Consider the following 21,496-nt stretch of genomic DNA (forward strand, 5'->3'; position numbering starts at 1 on the left):
TCCTCAGCAGAGACACAGACAGCATAAAAACCTGAAAAAAAAAATTCATCAGTTCCGCACTGGACCAATCACTACTTACACTTCTTCAAAGATACAATGGACTATCATCAAGCAAGCACCAGGTCTCCATGCAGCTCTCTTCTCATTAGCACAGGTTATGCATACCTTAAATGTGCAATATCGGAAGAGAGCGCACAGATTTGGCACTATATCAAAAAGACTCTTTTATACTAATAAAGAGTCTGTTTGATTCTGCGCCAGATCCGTACGCTCCCTTTCATTCTTCTACATTTTGAAGCATTAAGAAAACGACAGGGGTTCCAACTGTTCCCTTCAAAACTGAAGTAAAAATTTTTACTTATAGTTAAAGTTTACAGCAGAACTTACACTATAAACTATATGTAGACCCAATCACTAAAACCTCAAAAACCTTAAAGCAAAACTTTACCCATAACAACTTGTTAAAAAAAAATAATGTTCTTTAGCAAGAAACGGTTTCTTCTCGATTGAGGCTGCCATTTTGCTGAAGCCCAGAGCCTCTGAGTAGAAATAAATCATAAAGTGGAACTAAACCCATCGATTTAATGGTTTCAAAGAACAGTTACATTCCTGGAATGCTGCGATTGCCAACTGTCACATTTGCTTGTTTCCTCGTCCAAACTGTCAAACCATCAAACGGCTGGTGTCCTAACTGATCACCATGGCAGTTACAGATTAACCACTTGCCTATTGGGCACTTTCACCCCTTTCCTGCCCAGGCCAATTTTTGAGCTTTCAAGCGCTATCGTATTTTTTGAGACAGAGTTTCTTCTGGTGGTATTTAGACCCCTTTCACACTGGGGCGCTTTGCAGGCGCTATAACGCTAAAAATAGTGCCTGCAAAGAGCCTTGAAAGAGCCGCTGCTGTCTCTCCAATGTGAACACTTGAGGGCTTTCACACTGGAGCGGTGCGTTGGCAGTATGCTAAAAAAAAGTCCTGCTAGCAGCATCTTTGGAGCGGTGAAGGAGCGGTGCATACACCACTCCTTCACCGCTCCTGCCCATTGAAATCAATGGGGCAGTGCGATTATACCACTGGCAAAGCGCTGCTGCAGCAGCGCTTTGCTGTGGTTTTAACCCTTTCTCGGTCGCTAGCAGGGGGGTAAAAGCCCCCCCCCCCCTAGCGGCCGAATAGGGCAGTGAAATTGACGTTAAATCGCCGATAAAAATAGTGCCGTATTACCGCCGACGCACCCACCGCCCCAGTGTGAAAGGGGTCTTAATCACTGCTAGTTTTTGAAAAAAAAAAAGTTTTAGTTATAACATTTTGCAAATAAGTCATTTTTCTCCTTCACTGATGTGTGCTGATGAGGCTGCTCTGATGAAGAGGCACTGATATGCAGCAATGATGGGCATTGACAGGCACTGACAGGCATCACTGATGGGCACTGATGGGGCTGCCCTGGTAAAGGCACTGATGACCAGTGCCCTGATTATTAGTGTAGATGTCCCCTGTGTGGATTGTCGCTTACCGGCTCTCCTCTACTCATGCACTGTCAGCACAAGGAGAGGAATGTTGATTACCGGCAAATACGGTTTACACTGTAATCATCTGCAATTGGACACAGCTGATCATGTGGTAAAGGGATGCTATGATTGGACACAGCTGATCATGTGGTAAAGGGCCACTATGATTGGACACAGCGGATCATGTGGTAAAGGGCCACTATGATTGGACACAGCGGATCATGTGGTAAAGGGCCACTATGATTGGACACAGCTTATTATGTGGTAAAGGGCCGCTATGATTGGACACAGCGGATCATGTGGTAAAGGGCCACTATGATTGGACACAGCTTATTATGTGGTAAAGGGCCGCTATGATTGGAGACAGCGGATCATGTGGTAAAGGGCCACTATGATTGGACACAGCTTATTATGTGGTAAAGGGCAGCTGTGATTGGCCCTTTACCCCGATCTATGATCAGCTGATCACAGAGCGCTCCTGATGCGCTCCCCGGGAACGCATGGGGAGGTATGGTTCTGGGTGGACATCAATAGACGCCCTCCCGGAAATGTGCAGCCATGCTGTAGCTGTCATTCGGCTATAGCGCGGTTAGGAAGAAGTTAAACAGAAGCAGCTTCCATGGCTGTAAATAATAGGAGAGGGCTTAATTCAGCTTTAAGGCTGGCATCTTTATTATAAATCCAGATTTGAAGCTGTTATAGCTGCAAAGGGTGGGCCAACTCAATATTGAACCCTACGGACTAAGACACCATTAAAGTTCATGTGCGTGTAAAGGCAGGCGTCCCAATACGTATGACAATATAGTGTAGCTTTAGAAAACAAAATGACATCCAGTTGGGTTTTACATCTAGCTCAACAAAGTTATCCCATTAACAATAAAAGATACTAATCCCCCCTCCCCAACAAAATACATTTTTTTCTAAATAGTTTAGGCATCCCGTGTGGGATACAGCAAAGAGAATGTGGCCTTTCAGTCTTATGCCGATGGACTGCACAATCCAGGAGAAGATAAAAAGCCTATTTTAAAGAGGACTTTAATGAGTTCCCTGTGACGGTAAAAAATCAATGTACTCCCCCAGGGGACCCCTTTTGATAAAATCCAATTTTAACGGGCTCGCGATTTGCGAAGGTGTGCGCCACAAGAGGTCAAGAAAGAACGACACAATTTTTACATCGAGCTCCATACAGAAAAAAATAAAAATCGCTGGCTTTGGCATCATCTTGTTATTTCCAGTCTGCCCCCATGCTCGGTCTAGAATAAATACAGTAAGCCAGGGTATAAGGGAACGCCATTAACCCTTCACCCGGCCTGACAAATCTCCCGCATCTGGACTCGCCCGTTGCGACGGATCACAAAATCAGTTCAATCTAAATGCAAATATCTCAAGTTTTTTATAGGCAGTTGTTGAAGCCGAGTTGTTGTGCCAAATTTGTGTGGCGATATTCCTGCGTGGGGACGTTGTCTTTGCATGTGTTTTTCAGAAAGGGACGCAAGTGGAAGGTCTCGGCGACTGGATTACGCAGAACTGTCCTCGCCGATTTATCTCGGTATTTCGAGGGCCATCAGAGTCAAAATCATAATGGGTCTGTTTTAACCCTTTTTGGCTGCTATTTTTATTTTTGCAAATGTTTAGAAAATCATTTTAGGCCTGAAGATTACTTAAAGCCCCCAAAACAGAGCCTAAAACAGTGGTAGTTCCAATTTTTTTTTTTTTTTTTACATTATGTGATATTAGCAGTTTATCAAGCGCAAAATTTCAGTAAGAAATACAATAAAGTTAATTTAACTACTTGACTGCTGGAAGATTTACCCCCCTTCATAACCAGGCCATTTCTTTGCGATACGGCACTGTGTAAAGCAGGCCATACACGGTCGAATTTCGAACCAATTTTCTATCCAAAATCAGAAAGTTCTTTTTTTTTGTGATCCGATGATGCCACCATTGATTTTCGAAATTCGGCCGACCAAGCCTTCAAGTTCACTTCACGTTGCTACAGAAAAGAATTTTCGTGGCCGGGAATCTTCTTTTCTCTCCGTAAATTTTCTTTTCTTATGACATTTCGCGCACGATTCTCCCATCATTGATTAGAAAATCGTTTGTTTTTCTAAAAATTTCCAACATGTCCGATTCTTTAAGTTTGATGGCCGCACGAAAATCGGCAGTTGTTGCAGCCCACTAATGGTGCGAAATTCGTACAAAAATTCTTAGATACGATTTTCGAAAAGAAAATTCTTTAGAAATTCGAACTGTGTATGGCCGGCATTATTTTAACTGATAATTGCGAAGTCATGGAACGCTGTACATAAATTTAAAGTTATGTCATTTCTCCCACAAATAGAGCTTTCTTTTGGTGGTATTTGATCACCTCTATGCATTTTATTTTTTTACACTATAAACAAAAAACAAAAAAACTGACAATTATGAAAAAACAAAACGGTATTTACTTTCTGCTATTAAAAAAAAAAAAAAAAATCAAAATAAAAAAATTAAAAATAAATAAAATGTATTTATAAATTTAGGCCAATATGTATTCAGCAACATATTTTTGGTAAAATAAAAAAAAAAATCCCAATAAGCGTTTGATTGGTTTGTGCAAAAGTTATAGTGTCTACAAACTATGTGAATTTGGTATTGATTTTTTTTTTTTTTATACTGGTGATTGCGGCAATCAGCGACTTATAGCAGGACTGCATAATTGTGGCAGACAATCTGACACTTTGTGGGAACCAGTGACACGAATACAGTGATTAGTGCTAAAAATATGTACTGTCACTGTATTATTGACACTGGCAGGGAAGAGGTTAAACATCTAGGGTGATCAAAGGGTTAAATGTGTGCCTAGCCAGTGCTTTTGTGTACTGAGTGTGCTGCTTTCACTAAGGGATATGGTTTGCAGGGAAACAAACCCCATCATTTCCTCCGTCAGGATGGAGCTCTGCTTTGGTTACATAGGCAGAGCTCCGTCCTTTGTCTCTCCTTGGCGACTGGTGGGTGCTGGCGGACATCACCTGGCTGGCACCCACTGATCAGCTTCTGCTGTGACTAACCACAGCAGAAGCAGCATGCCCCTTACCAGGAAGAGCATAGTCACGTACAGTATCTCACAAAAGTGAGTATACCCCTCACATTTTTGTAAATATTCTGTTATATCTTTTCATGTGACAACACTGAAGAAATGACACTTTGCTACAATGTAAAGTAGTGAGTGTACAGCTTGTATAACAGTGTAAATTTTCTGTCCCCTCAAAATAACTCAACACACAGCCATTAATGTCTAAACCGCTGGCAACAAAAGTGAGTACACCCCTAAGTGAAAATGTCCAAATTGGGCCCTAATGCCGCATACACACGGTCGGACTTTTCGGCTGCAAAAGTCCGACAGCCCGTCCGACGGACTTTCGATGGACTTTTGTCGGACTTGCGGCGGACCTTCTAACGAACAGACCTGCCTACATACGATCACACAAAAGTAGGACGGATTTGTACATGATAACGTACACCGGACTAAAATAAGGAAGTTGATAGCTAGTAGCCAATAGCTGCCCTAGCGTGGGTTTTTGTCCGTCGGACTAGCATACAGATGAGTGGATTTCTGGGTCCGGCGTAGTTACGACGTAAAGATTTGAAGCATGCTTCAAATCTAAAGTCCGTCAGATTTGCGGCTGGAAAAGTCCGCTGAAAGTCCGGGGAAGCCCACACACGATCGGATTGGCAGCCGGCTTTGGTCCGTCGGCGCCCGTCGGACTTTTGTAGACGAAAAGTCCGACCGTGTGTACGCGGCATTAGTGTCAATATTTTGTGTGGCCACCATTATTTTTTTTTGAATAATCTTTATTTTAGTCAGCATTGTGAGGGAACAAATCAAAAGTAAAGGACCAGAAAAAAATTAAAAAACAAGGAAAACAAACAAGACAGTAAAAAAAATAGGTATACAGTATACCGAAGTGCCAGGAGTCGGCACTTACAACATAGGTAACAGACACCATAGAGAGGCCGACAGCTAACTTGACATCAATATAAGAAGACTCTCCTGTGTCAAGGACTTTCGGTCTCAGACGACACAACTCCTCTCTAAACTAACAGAGGAGCGGAGAGAACCACTCTTGGGAAAATAAAGAAAATGTGTCTAAAGCTCACATAAAATTATTCTCCATTATCCTGAGCTATCATGCGACTGAACTCCTGTACACACTCCAAAAATATAGTCCTGGCCTTCACACCAAGTTCAAAGCTACTGAGATGTGAGCCTGGTTGACCGATAGTGGACGGGGTATGGTCAGCTAAGGCCAATGTTTTAAATGTGGGGTCTACCAATGCCAAAATGGCTTATATCTAGGCTGGACGAGATTGAGATTGGTTGGGCAATATGTTCCTTTCAGTTTGCTCAAATGAAATCAAACCTCTTGCGTCTGTCTTTACATGTGGCAAGCCACTCCTCCGCCTCCATAATCTCCCTCACCTTCCGCAGCCACTCCATTTCACTCGGGATTCGAGAGCTTTTGCAGTGAACAGGTATGAGGCACTTAGCAGCACTGAGAAGGTGGGGGAGAGCACTAAGTTTATAGTGAGAGAGAGGCATATGGGGAACTGGAAGGAGAAAGCATTTCAGAGAATTAGGGAGGTCTAAGCCGAGACCCTCCAGCACATGTTTACATATCATTTCCCAGAAAGGTAGGACAAGAGGGCATTCCCACCATATATGGAGGAAAGTACCTCTCTCCCCGCAGCCTCTCCAGCACAAATCAGAATGTGAAGGGTACATTTTTGAGTTGTGGGAACACGATACCACCTGGTCAACAGCTTGTAATTATTTTCCTGTGCTTTGGACTCTACTGAACTAGAGTGGGTCAATAATACAACTGCTGCATTTGTTCTTTAGTAAACTCACATTGGAGGTCGTGCTCCCAGTCTCTAATGAAATATGGTTTAGGAAGAGACTTGGCTGCATCTAATAGTTAGTATAGGACAGAGATCATGTGAGGCTGAGGGTCCTGAGCTGCCTATAAATGTTTAAACTCGGTAAAAGTGGATCTAATCTGCATCTCACGATGTGTAGAGGCAACAAAATCTGCCAACTTGCGGTACCTCCAGAAATCGAAGGGGAAGCTCCCATACCTCTCTCTGAGTACAACAAGAGGGATCAAGGTGTGGTCCTCTACAAAACGTGCCAAGCTAACTATGCTGTCTCTTGCCCAGGATCCGAGGGAAGACAGCCGCTCCCCAGGGGTGAACCAGGGGGACCCCCCCCCACTGGAGCCAGCGGAGATGCTGGGGGAGCTAGATCCAAGGATCTATTCAGTCTATCCCATACGGTTGATGAATGGGAGGTCAGTGGGGACACCCACTCCGAGAGACATCTGTCTCCCGTCGGAACCCAGGGAGCGTATGACAAGTTGTGACCAGTAATAATCTTTTCCAGTGAGACCCATAGTTTAAAGGATGTGTGAAATTTCCAATCGACTAAATGCTGCAAAGCTATCGCCTGATAATATTGGAGGATATTAGGCAGACAAAGACCTCCATGTCTCTTGGACCACTGCAGTAAGGCAATAGCTACTCGTGGCTTCTGGTTTCTCCACACAAACTTGATAAAAAGACTACGGAGCATCTTGGTAGGTGGATAGGTACCATCTGCAGGAGAAATAATATGCGGGGGAGGATTGTCATTTTTATGATATTCCTGCGACCAACCCAAGTGAAAGTCATCTTATCCCAAGATTGTAAATCTAGGCGAAGCTTCTTTAGTAATGGGGGTGTAGTTATGAGTAAATAGAGCTTCCAAGCTACTAGTAAGCTGGATTTCCAGATACCGTATTGAAGAGGATGCCCAAGCAAAAGGGAAAGCTCCCTTCGGGGCGGTAGTCATGACTGGAGGAATCGTAATCGGCAAGATCTCCAATTTGGTATAGTTGATCTTAAAGTTAGAAACCTGGTTATAAGCTGCTAGTTCCTCCATCAGGTTTGGCAGTGAGACTATAGGGTCTGCAACGTGAAAAAAGACATCATCTGCGTATGCAGAAAGTTTATGTTCTGAAGAACCTACAGTAATCCCTCTGATGTTTTGATTTGCTAATATTTTCCTGAGCAGAGGTTCCAAGACCAGAGCAAACAATAGGGGGGAAAGTGCACACCCCTGCCTCGTGCCGTTCCGGATAAGAAATTCTGAAGATAAACAGCCATTCACCTTGACCTGAGCAGAAGGAGACGCATAGAGTGCTGATATCCAGCACAACATCTGAGGCCCCAACCCCAACCTAGCCAGTACCACATTGAGAAAGCCCCAGTCCACGCGATCGAACGCCTTCTCGGCAACTGTGGAGAGAATCAAATATGGGGGCAGATGGTCGCGTGTCCGGACCCAATGAATGAGCCGTATAGCCCGAATCGAGTTATCTCAGGCCTCCCGGCCCACTATAAAGCCTGTCTGGTCTGGGTGGACTATTTCGGGGAGGAGATTTTTAAGGTGATTGGCAAAGAGTTTGGCAAATAGTTTTAAATCTTTATTTAATAATGAGATCGGGCAGTAGCTCTGTGGGAGTGTAAGATCCTTACCTTCTTTCGGGAGGACAGTGATGTGAGCAAGTGAATCCCCCTGAGGGAGATGTTGTGCGGAAGCCAAGGAATAGAAGAAGGAGCACATAGGTGCCTGTATTCTCTCGATAAATTTCAAATAGTAGGCCTTTGTGAAGCCATCCGGCCCAGGGCTCTTCAGGGAGTGACTTCACTGTAGCCAACAACTCCATCTGGGATATGGGAACCTCTATAGCTGCCTGCTGCTCAAGAGTTAGATTTGGAAGACCAGAGGAGGAGAGATAGGCCTCTATCCTTGCTTGTTTCTGTGCTATGTCTGCTGGGGAGACATTAGGGTCCAAATTATATAGGGCCGCGTAATAGTCCCGGAACATTGACGCAATTTTCGGGTTATGCTGTACCAGTGCAACCATGGGGGAATGGAGTTTATGAACATGTGATGATACTCACTTCTTCTAGAGAGCCCTGGCCAACATTCTGCCACACTTATTACCATGCTCATAGTAATTATGAGCTACATAGCGTAACCGTCTGCAGATTCGCCAGTCTAAGAGATTGGAAAAGAGCTTGTGTAGATCTGTCAGACGGTGAAGTGCATCTGGATCAGCCGTTTGCTTGTGCAGCATCTCAGCTTGTTGTAGTGCCCCAAAAACATGTTGAAAACCTGCTTGTCATTCCTTTTTCAACTTAGTGCATACTACAGCCTTATTGCCCTCCCAAAGTATACCATAACTGACCTCCCCAGTATCATTTTCCATAAAGTAGTGAGACAATGTCTCTTCTATACCTGATACTACTCTAGGGTCATCTAAGAGATTCTCGTTCAGTCTCCATGCCCAGGATCTAGATGCCATATGGGGTAAGTTGAGCGTTATGGTCACAGGGGCATGGTCAGAGATGGTAATCTGGTCAATAGTGGAGTCAGCCAACAACTCTAAGCTACTCTGATCCACTAACAGCAGATCAATTCTAGTGTATACCCTGTGAACTGTAGAATAATAGCTATAGCCTTTCTCTGAGGCATGCATTACCCTCCAGGAGTCAACTAAGGTGTGATTCTGCAGTTACTTGTGGGGAAAAAGGGTGGCAAAGGTGTAGGCCTGTCCGAAAATGGTGCACTTCAAGAAGACATATCGAACTTGGGCATCAAAGCAATGGGCCGTGGGTTGGAACGGACAATTCCTGTGAATGGCAATAGCTGTCCCTCTAGATTTTGGTTTTGGGGAGTTGCTCAGATACCATTGGGAAAAAATGTGATTAGGGAGTTTCGGAGTAGAAGCATTGGTAAAAATAGTCTCCTGCAAGAAAAGGACCTGTGCCCCCAGGCGCTTGAGCTCTAGCCATATCCTGTCGCATTTGTTGGGAGAGCATAAGCCACATGTATTGTATGACATTCCCTAATCGTCGCTATGAAGGATTAGGTATGGGGTGTCCAGGCGAAACCCATCAGAGTGTTGAACCAGTGTGGACACCATTATTTTCCAGCACTGCCTTAACCCTCTTGGGCATGGAGTTCACCAGAGCCTGCATGCTCTCTATGTCAGAATATGGATATCATGTCTATGACAAAAAAATAAACATTACATAACATATCACAAAGTGTTACATATAACCATCCTACATAAATAATTCCATTGTGGAAAAGTATCAAGCCAAAAAAAAAAAGAGGGGGGAATGGAATTATTTATGTAGGACCCTGAAGAAGCATTGGATCTTTGCGAAACGCATCAGTCCATCAGACTCTTTACTTGTATTTTATTTATCTCCATCATGTGGATATTGAAACAGAATTTAAATATATTTGCTATTTGTACTAATAAAATATTCTTGTCATTTTAAAACAATTATTATTTAATTGGTGTTTTGACATACTTACATCCCCCTACTCCATTTGGAGATTTGGGGTTCCCTCTCTGTTTTACTATGTTCCTTACAATGAAATCAGGGATGGTGTCAGTTTTCTTAGGAATAAGACACAGTCTCTCCTCCTGCCTATATATCTACATGGTTTTGGGGTTTTGCATTGTTTATTAATTTTCCTTAATGCTATTCACATTTTTTGGTTCAATTTTATCATTGTCTTGTATGGTGATTCTATATATTTTTAAAATTTTAATTATTTTTACTAATTTTACAAATTTTTCTATCAAATTTTTGTCGGAGGCTATAAAGACAAAGTTAAAACAGAAGTTGGAATTGCGAAAAAAAACAAACAAAAAAAAATACACACCCAGAATCTACATATTATATATTAGACTTTGGCTGTGGTCAGCAAAACATTGGCGCCAACTGGGAGTGCCAGGATTTGGCTGGGTGAGTCTAAATTTTTAAAAATGCTTTAAATCATTTTTATTTCGACAAATTTTCCTATCAAATTTTTGTCGGAGGTTATGAAAGACAAGGTTAAAAAAAAAGTTGGAAAAGCGAAAAAAAAAAAAAAAGAAGAGCGCACACACCCAGAATCTACATCTTCCACATTAGACGTTGGCTGTGGTCAGCAAAACATTGGCGTCAACTGGGAGTGCCGGGACACGGCTGGGTGAGCACTTCACGTCTCACAATGAATTGTTTATCTTCAAGGTAGCAGTCCGCGGATATTCGCGGGGAATGAAAGGACAATATTGGACTCGGCTTCTCTGTTCTGCTAATGTCGCTTCTAACCGACGTTCGCTTTCCGCGTAACAAACAGACACTTTCAAACTCCAAACCAATTATTTGCACAAAAAAAGCCACCAAGCTTTATACATAATCTCTGGCTCGCACAGCCGAGCGGCAAAGACGACATTAATGGACTTAAATGAGGATTTACACACTCCCAACTTAAATTTTTTTTTTTCTCCTTGCAGAGGATAACTCAGTATCTTGTCTCCGTGTGAATAGTGGGGAATATAGAAGAAATTTAATTGGCTCATAGACTCTGTTTTCTTTTTTTTTTTTAATGCCTCCAATATTTTAGGAATAAATGCAACACTAATAAACCCTCTGCCTTAACAAAACGCTTAAAAAGATGGGTTGACGGAGGGATTTTGCAACTAAGAAATATCCTATATGAGAGCTGTAGAATTTTATACAGTGGAACTTTACAGGTCTATTTATTTTTTTGTGTGCGTTTTTCTTCCTTTCCTCAATGTAAAAGATGTTATAAAGAAAGTAAAAAATAAATAGATAAAATAAACCCTCCATCTCCCCTTGCTAAAATTAAAGCCCAATTGAACTTTCAGTTTAAATTGACTAAATACATTATGGATGCAACAAAACAAAAGGTTTGCAAAGTCTTACAGTTTGTTTTATTTAGAAAGCAGCTACATCTTGAGTAGAAAGGTCTGTCCCTTGCCAGCATGCTGTAGGAAGGAACCCTTGTGAAATCAGTGGTCTGTCTGCAGAGGACACCTGTTCTCTTGGTGGAAGCAGCGGTCTCTTCACCATGCCCCCTGCCAGTCAGAGCCAGAGATGTCCATTAAGAGGTGGGGGCATGAGCTTTTCTGATTGCAGAGCTATAGGTCTGACTCAGTAGGGGATGTGCTGGACCTCTTCAGAGAGACCACTGGCTCCACACAGAGAATAAGGGTACTTTTCTATAGCATGCTGGCAAGGAATTTAGTTTAGAATGTGTAGGAGCTCTGCAATGAGGCCACTGCTTCCACACAGAAAAAAGTGTCCTCTGCAGATAGACTACTGCTTCCACACAGAGAGCAACGTTCCTTCTCTGCAGCGTACTGGAAGAGAGTCAGTAGAGGGCATGTCATGCCTCTTCAAAAAGACTACTGCTTCCACAACAGAGCAAGGGTCTTTCTCTGCAGCATGCTAGCAGGGGACAGGTTTTTTTATTTAGGAGGTGGTGACTATAGTGTTATAGGTATTACTCAGCAGGAGGGGGGGGGGGGGGGGGGGCTCATTTAGATACACTGTATTGTCAAAAGTATTGGGATACCTTTACACGCACATGAACTTTAATGGCATCCCAGTCTTCGTCCGTAGGGTCCAATATTGAGTTGGCCCACCCTTTGCAGCTATAACAGCTTCAACTCTTCTGGGAAGGCTGTCCACAAGGTTTAGGAGTGTGTCTATGGGAATGTTTGACCATTCTTCCAGAAGCGCATTTGACCTCTTACAGTCATGTTCCTCCATCCCAAACTTGCTCAACCATGTCTTTATGGACCTTGCTTTGTGCACCTATCCAAATCATTTGGTGGAAGGGGGATTATGGTGTGGGTTAGTTTTTCAGGGGTTGGGCTTGGCCCCTTAGTTCCAGTGAAGGGAACTCCTAAGGTGTCAGCATACCAAGGAATTTTGGACAATTTCATGCTCCCAACCTTGTCGGAACAGCTTGGGGATGGCCTCTTCCTCTTCCAACATGACTGCGCACCAGTGCACAAAGCAAGGTCCATAAAGACATGGATGAGCGAGTTTGGGGTGGAGGAACTTGACTGGCCTGCACAAAGACACGCTCCTAAACCTTGTGGACGGCCTTCTCAGAAGAGTTGTAGCTGTTATAGCTGCAAAGGTTGGGCCAATTCAAATCGGAACCCTACGGACTAAGACTGGTATACCATTAAATTTCATGTGCGTGTAAAGGTATGCGCCCCAATACTTTTGACAATATAGTGTATGTATCATTCATCCAACTTCCTGTGAACCCAGGGCATCATGACTCTGTCCCCTGACTTTGACTCATAGAAGAAGAAGGTTAAAAGCACCTATGACGTCACCTTACCAAAAACACCTAGAAAAAGGTAAGTATAAAGATTTTTATGGGTGCAGCAGTGCTCCAATATGGGGAGTGGGGGAAGTGGGGGGATGGGGGCTTATAAGCCCGGAGTAGGTATAGGTATTCTTCTCATGTCTTATTGCACAGCTTAAAGTGGTTGTTAACCCAAAGTTCACAAGTCACACTATCCTCTCTGTTTAATAATGTAATCTGCCCTGTGTGTGTGATTTATAAAAATGCAGCTATATACCTCATTTCAGAGCGCCGCTCGCCACTCACGTGACCCGCCGCCTCTCTTCTCCCCATCTGACAGCATCAGCGGGCGGAGCCTAGGATCTCCCGCTGACGTCAGGCAGGAGGGGAGGAGAAGAGAGGCGGCCGGTTACGTGAGAGCCTAGCGGTGCTCTGAAATGAGGCATATAGGCTTATAAAACACAGACACAGGGCAGATTACATTAATAAATAGAGAGGATAGTGTGACTTGTTTACTGTAATTTTACCAGCAGGAGCGGAGGGGGAGGGCACAAACACAGAGCTGATAGGGAGGGAGGGGGGAGAGAAGACAGAGGAGGACAGGAGACACAGCGGATAACAGAGGCATGTAAACGGACCATGATGTCAGGGCTCAGCAGCCATGATACACTGTGGTCAGTTTACAAAGGAGAGGGCAGAATCAGAAAGGATAAGCAAGGTATTTGAGGTATATAGGGGGGCAAATTACACAGCACAAGCAATGTGCTGTATAAAATGCTTTAAAGGAACAGGATCCATTTTATTAATTTTTTTAGGGTAATGCACACCTTAACCGCTTCCAGAACAGCCGCCGCAGTTGTACTGCAGCAGGTTAGCTCCCCTGCGCGAAACCACAAAGCTATACGTGGTCTCGCGGGGTCCAGATAGCAGTTGCGCGCGTGTGTGCCCGCTGCATAGTGGGGGTGCCGATGCTCGTGGCCGACGGTCGCGATGACCGCCGGCCACGAGCGATCGTGACCAGGAGACAAAGAACAGGGACAAGTGTGTGTAAACACACACTTCCTTGTTCTGTTCTGACAGGAGTGACAGATCGTGTGTTCCTATTAGCTAGGAACCACGATCCGTCACTTCCTCTAGTTAGTCCCCTCCCCCTTCAGTAAGAATCACCTCCCAGGGAACACAGTTAACCCCTTCACCGCCCCCTAGTGTTAACCCCTTCACTGCCAGTGACATTTTTACAGTAATCAATGCATTTTTGATCGCGCTGATCGCTGTATTAATGCCAATGATTCCAAAAATGTGTCAAAATTGTACGATGTGTCTGCCATAATGTCGCGGTCCCGATAAAAATCGCAGATCGCCATTACTAGTAAAAGAAAAATAATAATAAAAATACTATAAATCTATCCCCTATTTTGTAGACACTATAACTTTTGCGCAAACCAATCAATATAAGTTTATTGCAATTTTTTTTTTTACCAAAAATATGTAAAAGAATACATATCGGCCTAAACTGAGGAAAAATTAGCTTTTTTTTAAAAAAAAAAAATGGGGATATTTATTATAGCAAAAAGTACAAAATATTGTGTTTTTTTTTTTTCAAAATTGTTGCTCTTTATTTGTTTATAGCGCAAAAAATATAAACCGCAGAGGCGACCAAATACCACCAAAAGAAAGTTCTATTGTTTTGTTTGGGTACAGCGTCACACGACCGCGCATTTGTCAGTTAAAGCGACACAGTGCCGAATCGCAAAAAACGCTCTGGTCAGGAAGGGGGCAAAATCTTCTGGGGCTGAAGTGGTTAAAGGAACAGGATCCATTTTTTTTTTTTTAGGGTAACAAACGTTTTAAGCGATATAGAATAGTCCTTAAATTCAAAGCGTGCCAATAGTAAAAAAAAAAAAAAAATCTTCTGACTCCACTACAACTAAAAAAAAAAAAGTTCCACTTTGTCTAAAACTTTTTCTCATCATCGCAGTTTAAACAGGTTATCCAAACTCCGGAGTGTCAAACAGATGGAAATTTATTTCAATGAAAATGTCCTCTCCGTACGCAGAAACGGCCCATCAGACCGCTGCGGGAATAGAACAACGCGCTTCCTGTATCTGATTAGTACAAACCAAAAAGGGATTTTTTTTTTCCTTGCTGCTTTAAAATGCTCAAAGGAAGCGCCTAGGGAGAGCAGTGGAGACGTTGGAAACCCCGCGAGGACCAGCCGAGCAAACTAAATTGATTACAATGTGAATAGAGCACTCGATAGAGAAGATGGCCTTTCAACACTTGGTTGTCCCAATGCAATTCAGAGTCTGTTGTTTTGTAATAAAGGCACTTGATGCGGCAGATATGTATTTTTCAAAGCCTGCGCTGTGCAGGGGGGGGGAGTTGCAAGCTTAAGTTGTTCTGATAGACATGAGATGAAAAATACTTAGAAACGGGTATTTAAAGGACATCCAAACCCAATCACTAAAATGTCACACAAAATTTAACATGTGAATGCAATTTCAAAATATTTTTTTAATTTTGTGTTTGTTTTTAACCCCTTCAATACCGGGTACTTCCACCCCCTTCCTGCCCAGGCCAATTTTTAAGCGCTGTTGCACTTTGAATGACAATTGTCGCGGTCATGCCAACGCTGTACCCAAACAAAGTTTTTATCTTTTTTTTTTTTTTGAGACAGATAGAGCTTTCTTTTGGTGGTATTTAGTCACCAGTAGGTTTTTTTATTTTTTGCTAAACAAAAAATGGCAGAAAATTTTGAAAATAAGTGTTTTTCTTAGCTTCTGTTATAAAATTTTGTGAATAAGTAATTTTTCTCTTTGCTGAATGGGCACTGATGAGACTGCACTGATGAGGAGGCACTAATATTCAGCACTGATGGGCACTGAAGAGGCTTCACTGATGAGGCGGCACTAATATGCAGCACCAATGGGCACTGATGAGGCTGCATGAATGAGGAGGCACTGATATGCAGCACTGATGAGGCTGCACTGATGGGCACTGATAGGTGGCAATGATAGATGGCAATGATTGGCATCGCTGATGGGCACTGGTGGGCATCACTGATGAGGCTGCACTGATAATCAGGGCACTGATTATCAGTGCAGATGTCCCCACTGAGAAAAGCCGCTTATCAGCTCTTCTCTCCCCACACGCTGTTAGCGTGAGGAGAGGAATGCCGATAATGTGCATTTCCTATTTACACTGTGATCAGCTGTGATTGGACACAGCTGATCACATGGTAAAGAGCCTACGTCATAGGCTCCCTACAGTGATCGGAGATGCAGATCGCCACGCTGGGCTTCCCTGGGGGTGAGCATGAGCGGCCCGTTTTGAAAGCTGTCATATGATGTCCAGTTAAAAGGTATAGCCACTGCCCGGTCATCAATCCGCTATAGACCGGGTGGGAAGATTTAAATAAATTATTCCCTGGTGATCCTGCTATAAAGGTCCTTGTTCAGGTACTTCCTGTTACTGGGTGACAACGGTCTCACAATTAAATCCTCTGTTTTGTCAACCCTGTCACATGAGCCCCTAGTGGAGATTGGAAGTGGCCATTCCATTACACTTTGTGCAATCATGGTCCACCGTTGTCAATGTGGAGAAGCCAGTCCAGAGTAATGATCTGTGGCTGACGCAAGTGCATGGAGACAGGAAGTGGCTGAAAGAGGCCAACAGCAAAAAAAAAAAAAAAAAAAAATTGAAAACCTTAATTAAAAACATGGCAATTATTTATATAAAGAGAGTAATAAATAAGTTACCTTCCAGTTAGGGATGTGATTTATAGTAAAGACAAACTCCCATAACAAACATTTCTTTAAATTAAAAAAAAAAAAAATAAAAAAAAATATATATATATATATATATATATATATATATATATATATATATATATATATATTTTTTTTTTTTTTTTTTAATTGTTTATTAATCTAATTTTTTTAAGATATATTGTAAGAAAAAATATATATATTATGGTTACAGTATATATCATTTTTGTATGTAAATGTGTGCTTTCTACTTTTTATTTTTAGCAGCACATTGATTTTGTTAGTATCTCCTTTAGGGCTACATTTAGTGCAATAAACTAGATAAGGCAAGTCAGCAAATATATCTGTCTACACTTTTCCTTGCCATTGCTGTCCCCTGAGAGCGTTACTGCATTCTCAAGTTTTCAGATTTCATAGCTGGTTTGTCACATACGCTGGCTGCAGGGACCTTGTCTGTCCACATTCACCCTCTTTGTTATATGTGCCTTTTTGTTAGATTTTTGAAGGACTGCTTCCTTCTATTTGCCCTAAAGACTATTCCTGGTTTGTTTTATTTGAAACTATACATGTTCGTTGAAAAAACTGGTCACATTGGTCTCTGTTACATGTACTCCTATGTAGGTGCCAGAATGTCTGGAGTGGGCTCCTCCATCAATCAAAGCTTGTCTGGGTCCCTGGCTGTTGATTACGGTTAATTAGATCACTGTTTAATTAGGTTACTGTTAGCTGCTAGCTGTTCATTAGATGTACTGGTGATATTACTGTTTAAAGTTAATATTGTTTAGGAAAATGTGCTCTTTTCTGATTTTGTGTGGTATAAATTCTGTGTGAGTTTTCAATAAAGAGTTCCTGTTTGCACCTAAGCTAGTGTCGGCTAGTTCTTGGGTGCAATATTTAGCTATAATGACATGTTCCTGGTTCCAGAGTGGAGGAAACTGTATCTTGGCAGAGGCACCCAGGCGTGGCGCAAAGTGGTCCATCATTTAATATAATAAGTCAGACTAAGCAAGTCTGCAAATACAGGCTCAGTTTAAAGTATAAAAGTTAAGGTGAGCTTCTTATCTGGTGTCATTGCAGTTTTCTCTCCACTCTTTCTACATTCCAATCAGATTGGTGAAACATGTTATCCAATAACTTAGTGCACGGGCTGGTTGACTGATGACATTTTTCAGCAATTCGACAGACTCTCTCATTTTGCCCAGACAGCGCAAGATCATAGAGTCTCTTTAAGGTCTTTCCCTGAAAACCTCAACCCCCTCCCTTAGGTTACAATGTTCAGGCCTAACGGGAGGGGGGGGGAGTGCAGTAAGACCATCCTGAGAGGTGGTCACAAGCAAGGTTGAGGCACAAAGAAGGTTGAGAGGCTTTAAGGAGGTTGAGGGAACTTGAAGCATTTGTAAACATGAGTGTGATTTCAAAACTGGGACTTCCTAGAAGCCACAAATTATTTTAGAAAAATCCCTTTCTATAAGTCTAAAGATGTCTTTGTAGAGCTATGTGAATGCATACGAAAAAACAGCAAAACTCTTACAAAATTTAGATATTACCTTACAAGCAACAGTTCTAATGAAAAAAATACTCATATGGAGAATACTTAAACGTTACCAAATTCTTCCAGGAGTAGGTTCAGCTATAACATGGCCTGAGGATATTATGGGCCGACCTGTTACAACATGGTTTAGATGAGGGGCATAAAAAAAGGATATAATTTTCCAACGGATGTCCAGCTTGCTGTTGATTTCTTGACCTTTTGCGAATTGTCTTTCCTCTTCTAGTTCCTTTGGATTGGGGAACTGCTGGCTATCTCCCACCATCTCTGAAATGTTTTCGAAGTTAAATTTATCCACCTGGATGGCCATTCTGAGAAGGCAAAAACAGAGGAGTTTAACAACATCTGACTCCTGAAATGGTCTTATCAAAACTAAGGAAGTTGTATACAGTGCATCCGGAAAGTATTCACAGCGCTTCAGTTTTTCCACATTATGTTATGTTACAGCCTTATTGCAAAATGGAGTAAATTCATTATTTTCCTCAAAATTCTACAAACATCACCCTATAATGACAACGTGAAAGAAGTTTATTTGAAGTCTTTGCAAATTTATTAAAAATAAAAAAATGAAAAAAATCACATGCACATAAGTATTTACAGCCTTTGCTATGATACTTAAAATTGAGCTCAGGTGCATTCTTATTCCACTGATCATCCTTGAGATGTTTCTACAACTGGACTGGAGTCCACCTGTGGTAAATTCACTTGATTGGACATGATTTGGAAAGGCACACACCTGTTAATATAAAGGTCCCATAGATAACAGTGCATGTGTGCATGTCAGAGGACAAACCAAGCCATGAAGTCCAAGGAATTGTCTGTAGACCTCCGAGACAGGATTGTATGGAGGCACAGATTTGGGGAAGGGTACAGAAAAATGTCTGCAGCAATGAAGGTCCCAATGAGCACAGTGACCGCCATCATCCGTAAATGAAAGTTTGGAACCACCAGGACTCTTCCTAAAGTGGGCTGCTTGGCTAAACTGAGCTATCGGGGGAGAAGGGCCTTAGTCAAAGAGGTGACCAAGAACCCGATGGTCTCTTTGACAGAACTCCAGCATTTTTTTTTTTTGTGGAGAGAGGAGAACCTCCCAGAAGAACAACCATCTCTGCAGTACTCCACAAATCAGGCCTGTATGATAGAGTGGCCAGATAGAAGCCACCCCCTCAGTAAAAGGAACATGACAGCCTGCCTGGAGTTTGCCAAAAGGCACCTGAAGGATTCTCAGACCGTGAGAAACAAAAATTCTCTGGTCTGATGAAACAAAGATTGAACATAGTGTCTTCCGTGAAGATTGTTATACACGGAAGACACTATGTTAAAGCGCTTTAATTTGACTGTTTGGGGACTCCTTTTTTAACACTATTGGTGTTAATATTGATATTAATTATTTATGTTTGTAGTCTGCTGAAGCTGAAGAAGATCCCCTGCATGGGAAACTTTATATTGGACTGTTGTTTTGCTTTTTGCCATTTTAATAAAATTGGGATACCAGACCCTCAAATATTGTTCCTGTCTGCCATGGATTCAATGTATAAACACATCTACCACGAGAGCGAACTACCCCATGTCACAATCAGTGGAGACAGATGCGAGCAAACTTATGGTGGAATCCAGGTCTTCACTCCAATTAACCAGTGGATCTTGCTGTGACACCTGCTGCCCTGTTAAGGAGACCTGTGGTTTATCTATCCATGCCTGATATTTTCAACCCTTTGGTGAGTTTGAACCCCGAAGGGGAGTGTGACACACAGACTGCAGTGTTGGGTGTTTAAAGAGATACAACATAGCAAAATTTTCCACCTGAGGTTTCTGGGACTTCCCTTACATCACTTGCTCATTACTATTTCTCGTGTGCACCTTATTCACCTGAAAGCTGATCATGTACTTTAGGACAGTAGCGCTGCTTTAATAATAATTTTAGGCACTAGATCTAGACTTATACTATAAAAACAATACAAAATCCTGATCATAAACCAGAATTAGATTTTCACCTCCAGCCCTCCCAGAGAAGAATTATATAGCTTGACTGCCACAGGCAAAAATGATTTCCTGTGTCATTCTGTGGTGCATCGTGGGTGCAACAATCTGTCACTGATGGTACCCCGTAGAATGACCAGCGAATTGTGGAGTGGGAGGGAGGAGTTGTCCAAGATTGTAACTTGACGTAAAGTAACTTGAACAACATTCTCCTGTCCAACACTGTTGTAAAGGACTCCAATTTCAATCCAACAACATCACTGGCCTTGCGAATCAGTTTTTTGAGTCTGTTGGTGTCAGACACCCTAAGGCCCCTTTCACACATGCGGACCGTTCAGGTCCACCTGTCAGTTTTTTAGGTGGACCTGAACGGACGCTCCATACAGTTCTATGCAGCGACGGATGTCAGCAGTGACATGTCCGCTGACATCAGCTTCGCTAAGATCTGCTAAATTCAGACAGATGGAAACCCTATTTTCCATCCGTCTGATGGATCGGATCGAATGAAAACGGACAAGCGCATCGGTTTTCATCTGATCCCCCATAGCGGAGAGCGGAGATCTGACAGGTCCGTCTCTACACAGTGAGCAGAGACGGACCTGTCATCCGCCGGAGTCTGTCAAAAACGGACATTATGTGTGAAAGGCCCCTAAGCCTGCTTCCCCAGCATGCCACTGCATACAGGAGAGCGCTGGCCACCACAGACTCATAAAATATCTTTAGCATCGTCCGGCAGATGTTAAAGGACCTCAGACTCCTCAAAAAGTAAAGACGGCTCTGGCCCTTCTTATAGAGCACCTCAGTGTTCTTGCTCCAGTCCAGCTTATTATCTATGTGTTTCCCCATATACTTGTAACTCTCTACTACTGCCACGTCCACTCCTCAGATGGACATTGGGGTCACTGGTTGCTTCCTCTTTCTGAAATCCACAACCAGCTCCTTTTCCTTTGTCACATTTAGATACAGATGATTAACCTCACACAATGTTACAAAGTTCTCCACCACAGTCCTATACTTAGTCTCTTCCCCATCCCTGATACATCCCACTACCGCAAAGTCATCAGAAAACTTCTGAAGATGGCAAGACTCTGGTAGCTAAAATCAGTGGTGTAGACAGTAAAAAGAAAGGGAGAGAGAACTGTCCCCTGTGGAGCCCCAATATTGCTGGTCACCCTATCCAACACACAGTCTTGCAACCGCACATACTGCGGTCTTCGTGTCAGGTAGTCTACAATCCAGGAACACTGTTTGGCTCAAATGGAATACCATATACCTGACCTCACAAACACTCTTTTAGCTAAATAGACACATATTTCTGCAGACGCGCCAAACTCTACCGGAAAGCCTTCTCAGAAGAAAGGAGAGTATTAGATCTACAAAGGGGGGGGGGGGTTCATATTTATGACTATGTTTGGAAATGAGATAGGGGTCAAACAATTATTGGTGCGGCCGATATTCAATTTTTTTGAAGCATCAGTA

The 21,496-nt window shown here is 42.6% G+C and overlaps 1 protein-coding gene across 1 annotated transcript in view; it reads right to left on the bottom strand.

Annotated features, from left to right (window-relative positions):
- The window catches only part of TRAPPC9 (trafficking protein particle complex subunit 9), an 815,095-nt gene that overhangs the window by 398,524 nt on the left and 395,075 nt on the right, over positions 1 to 21,496 (bottom strand). The window contains exon 20 of the mRNA XM_073632292.1: positions 18,195 to 18,348. Within this exon, the coding sequence (XP_073488393.1) occupies positions 18,195 to 18,348 (154 nt within the window). The remainder of the gene's footprint in view (positions 1 to 18,194; positions 18,349 to 21,496) is intronic.

Source organism: Aquarana catesbeiana, linkage group LG05, assembly GCF_042186555.1.
Source record: "Aquarana catesbeiana isolate 2022-GZ linkage group LG05, ASM4218655v1, whole genome shotgun sequence".
Classification (NCBI taxonomy): Eukaryota; Metazoa; Chordata; class Amphibia; order Anura; family Ranidae; genus Aquarana; species Aquarana catesbeiana.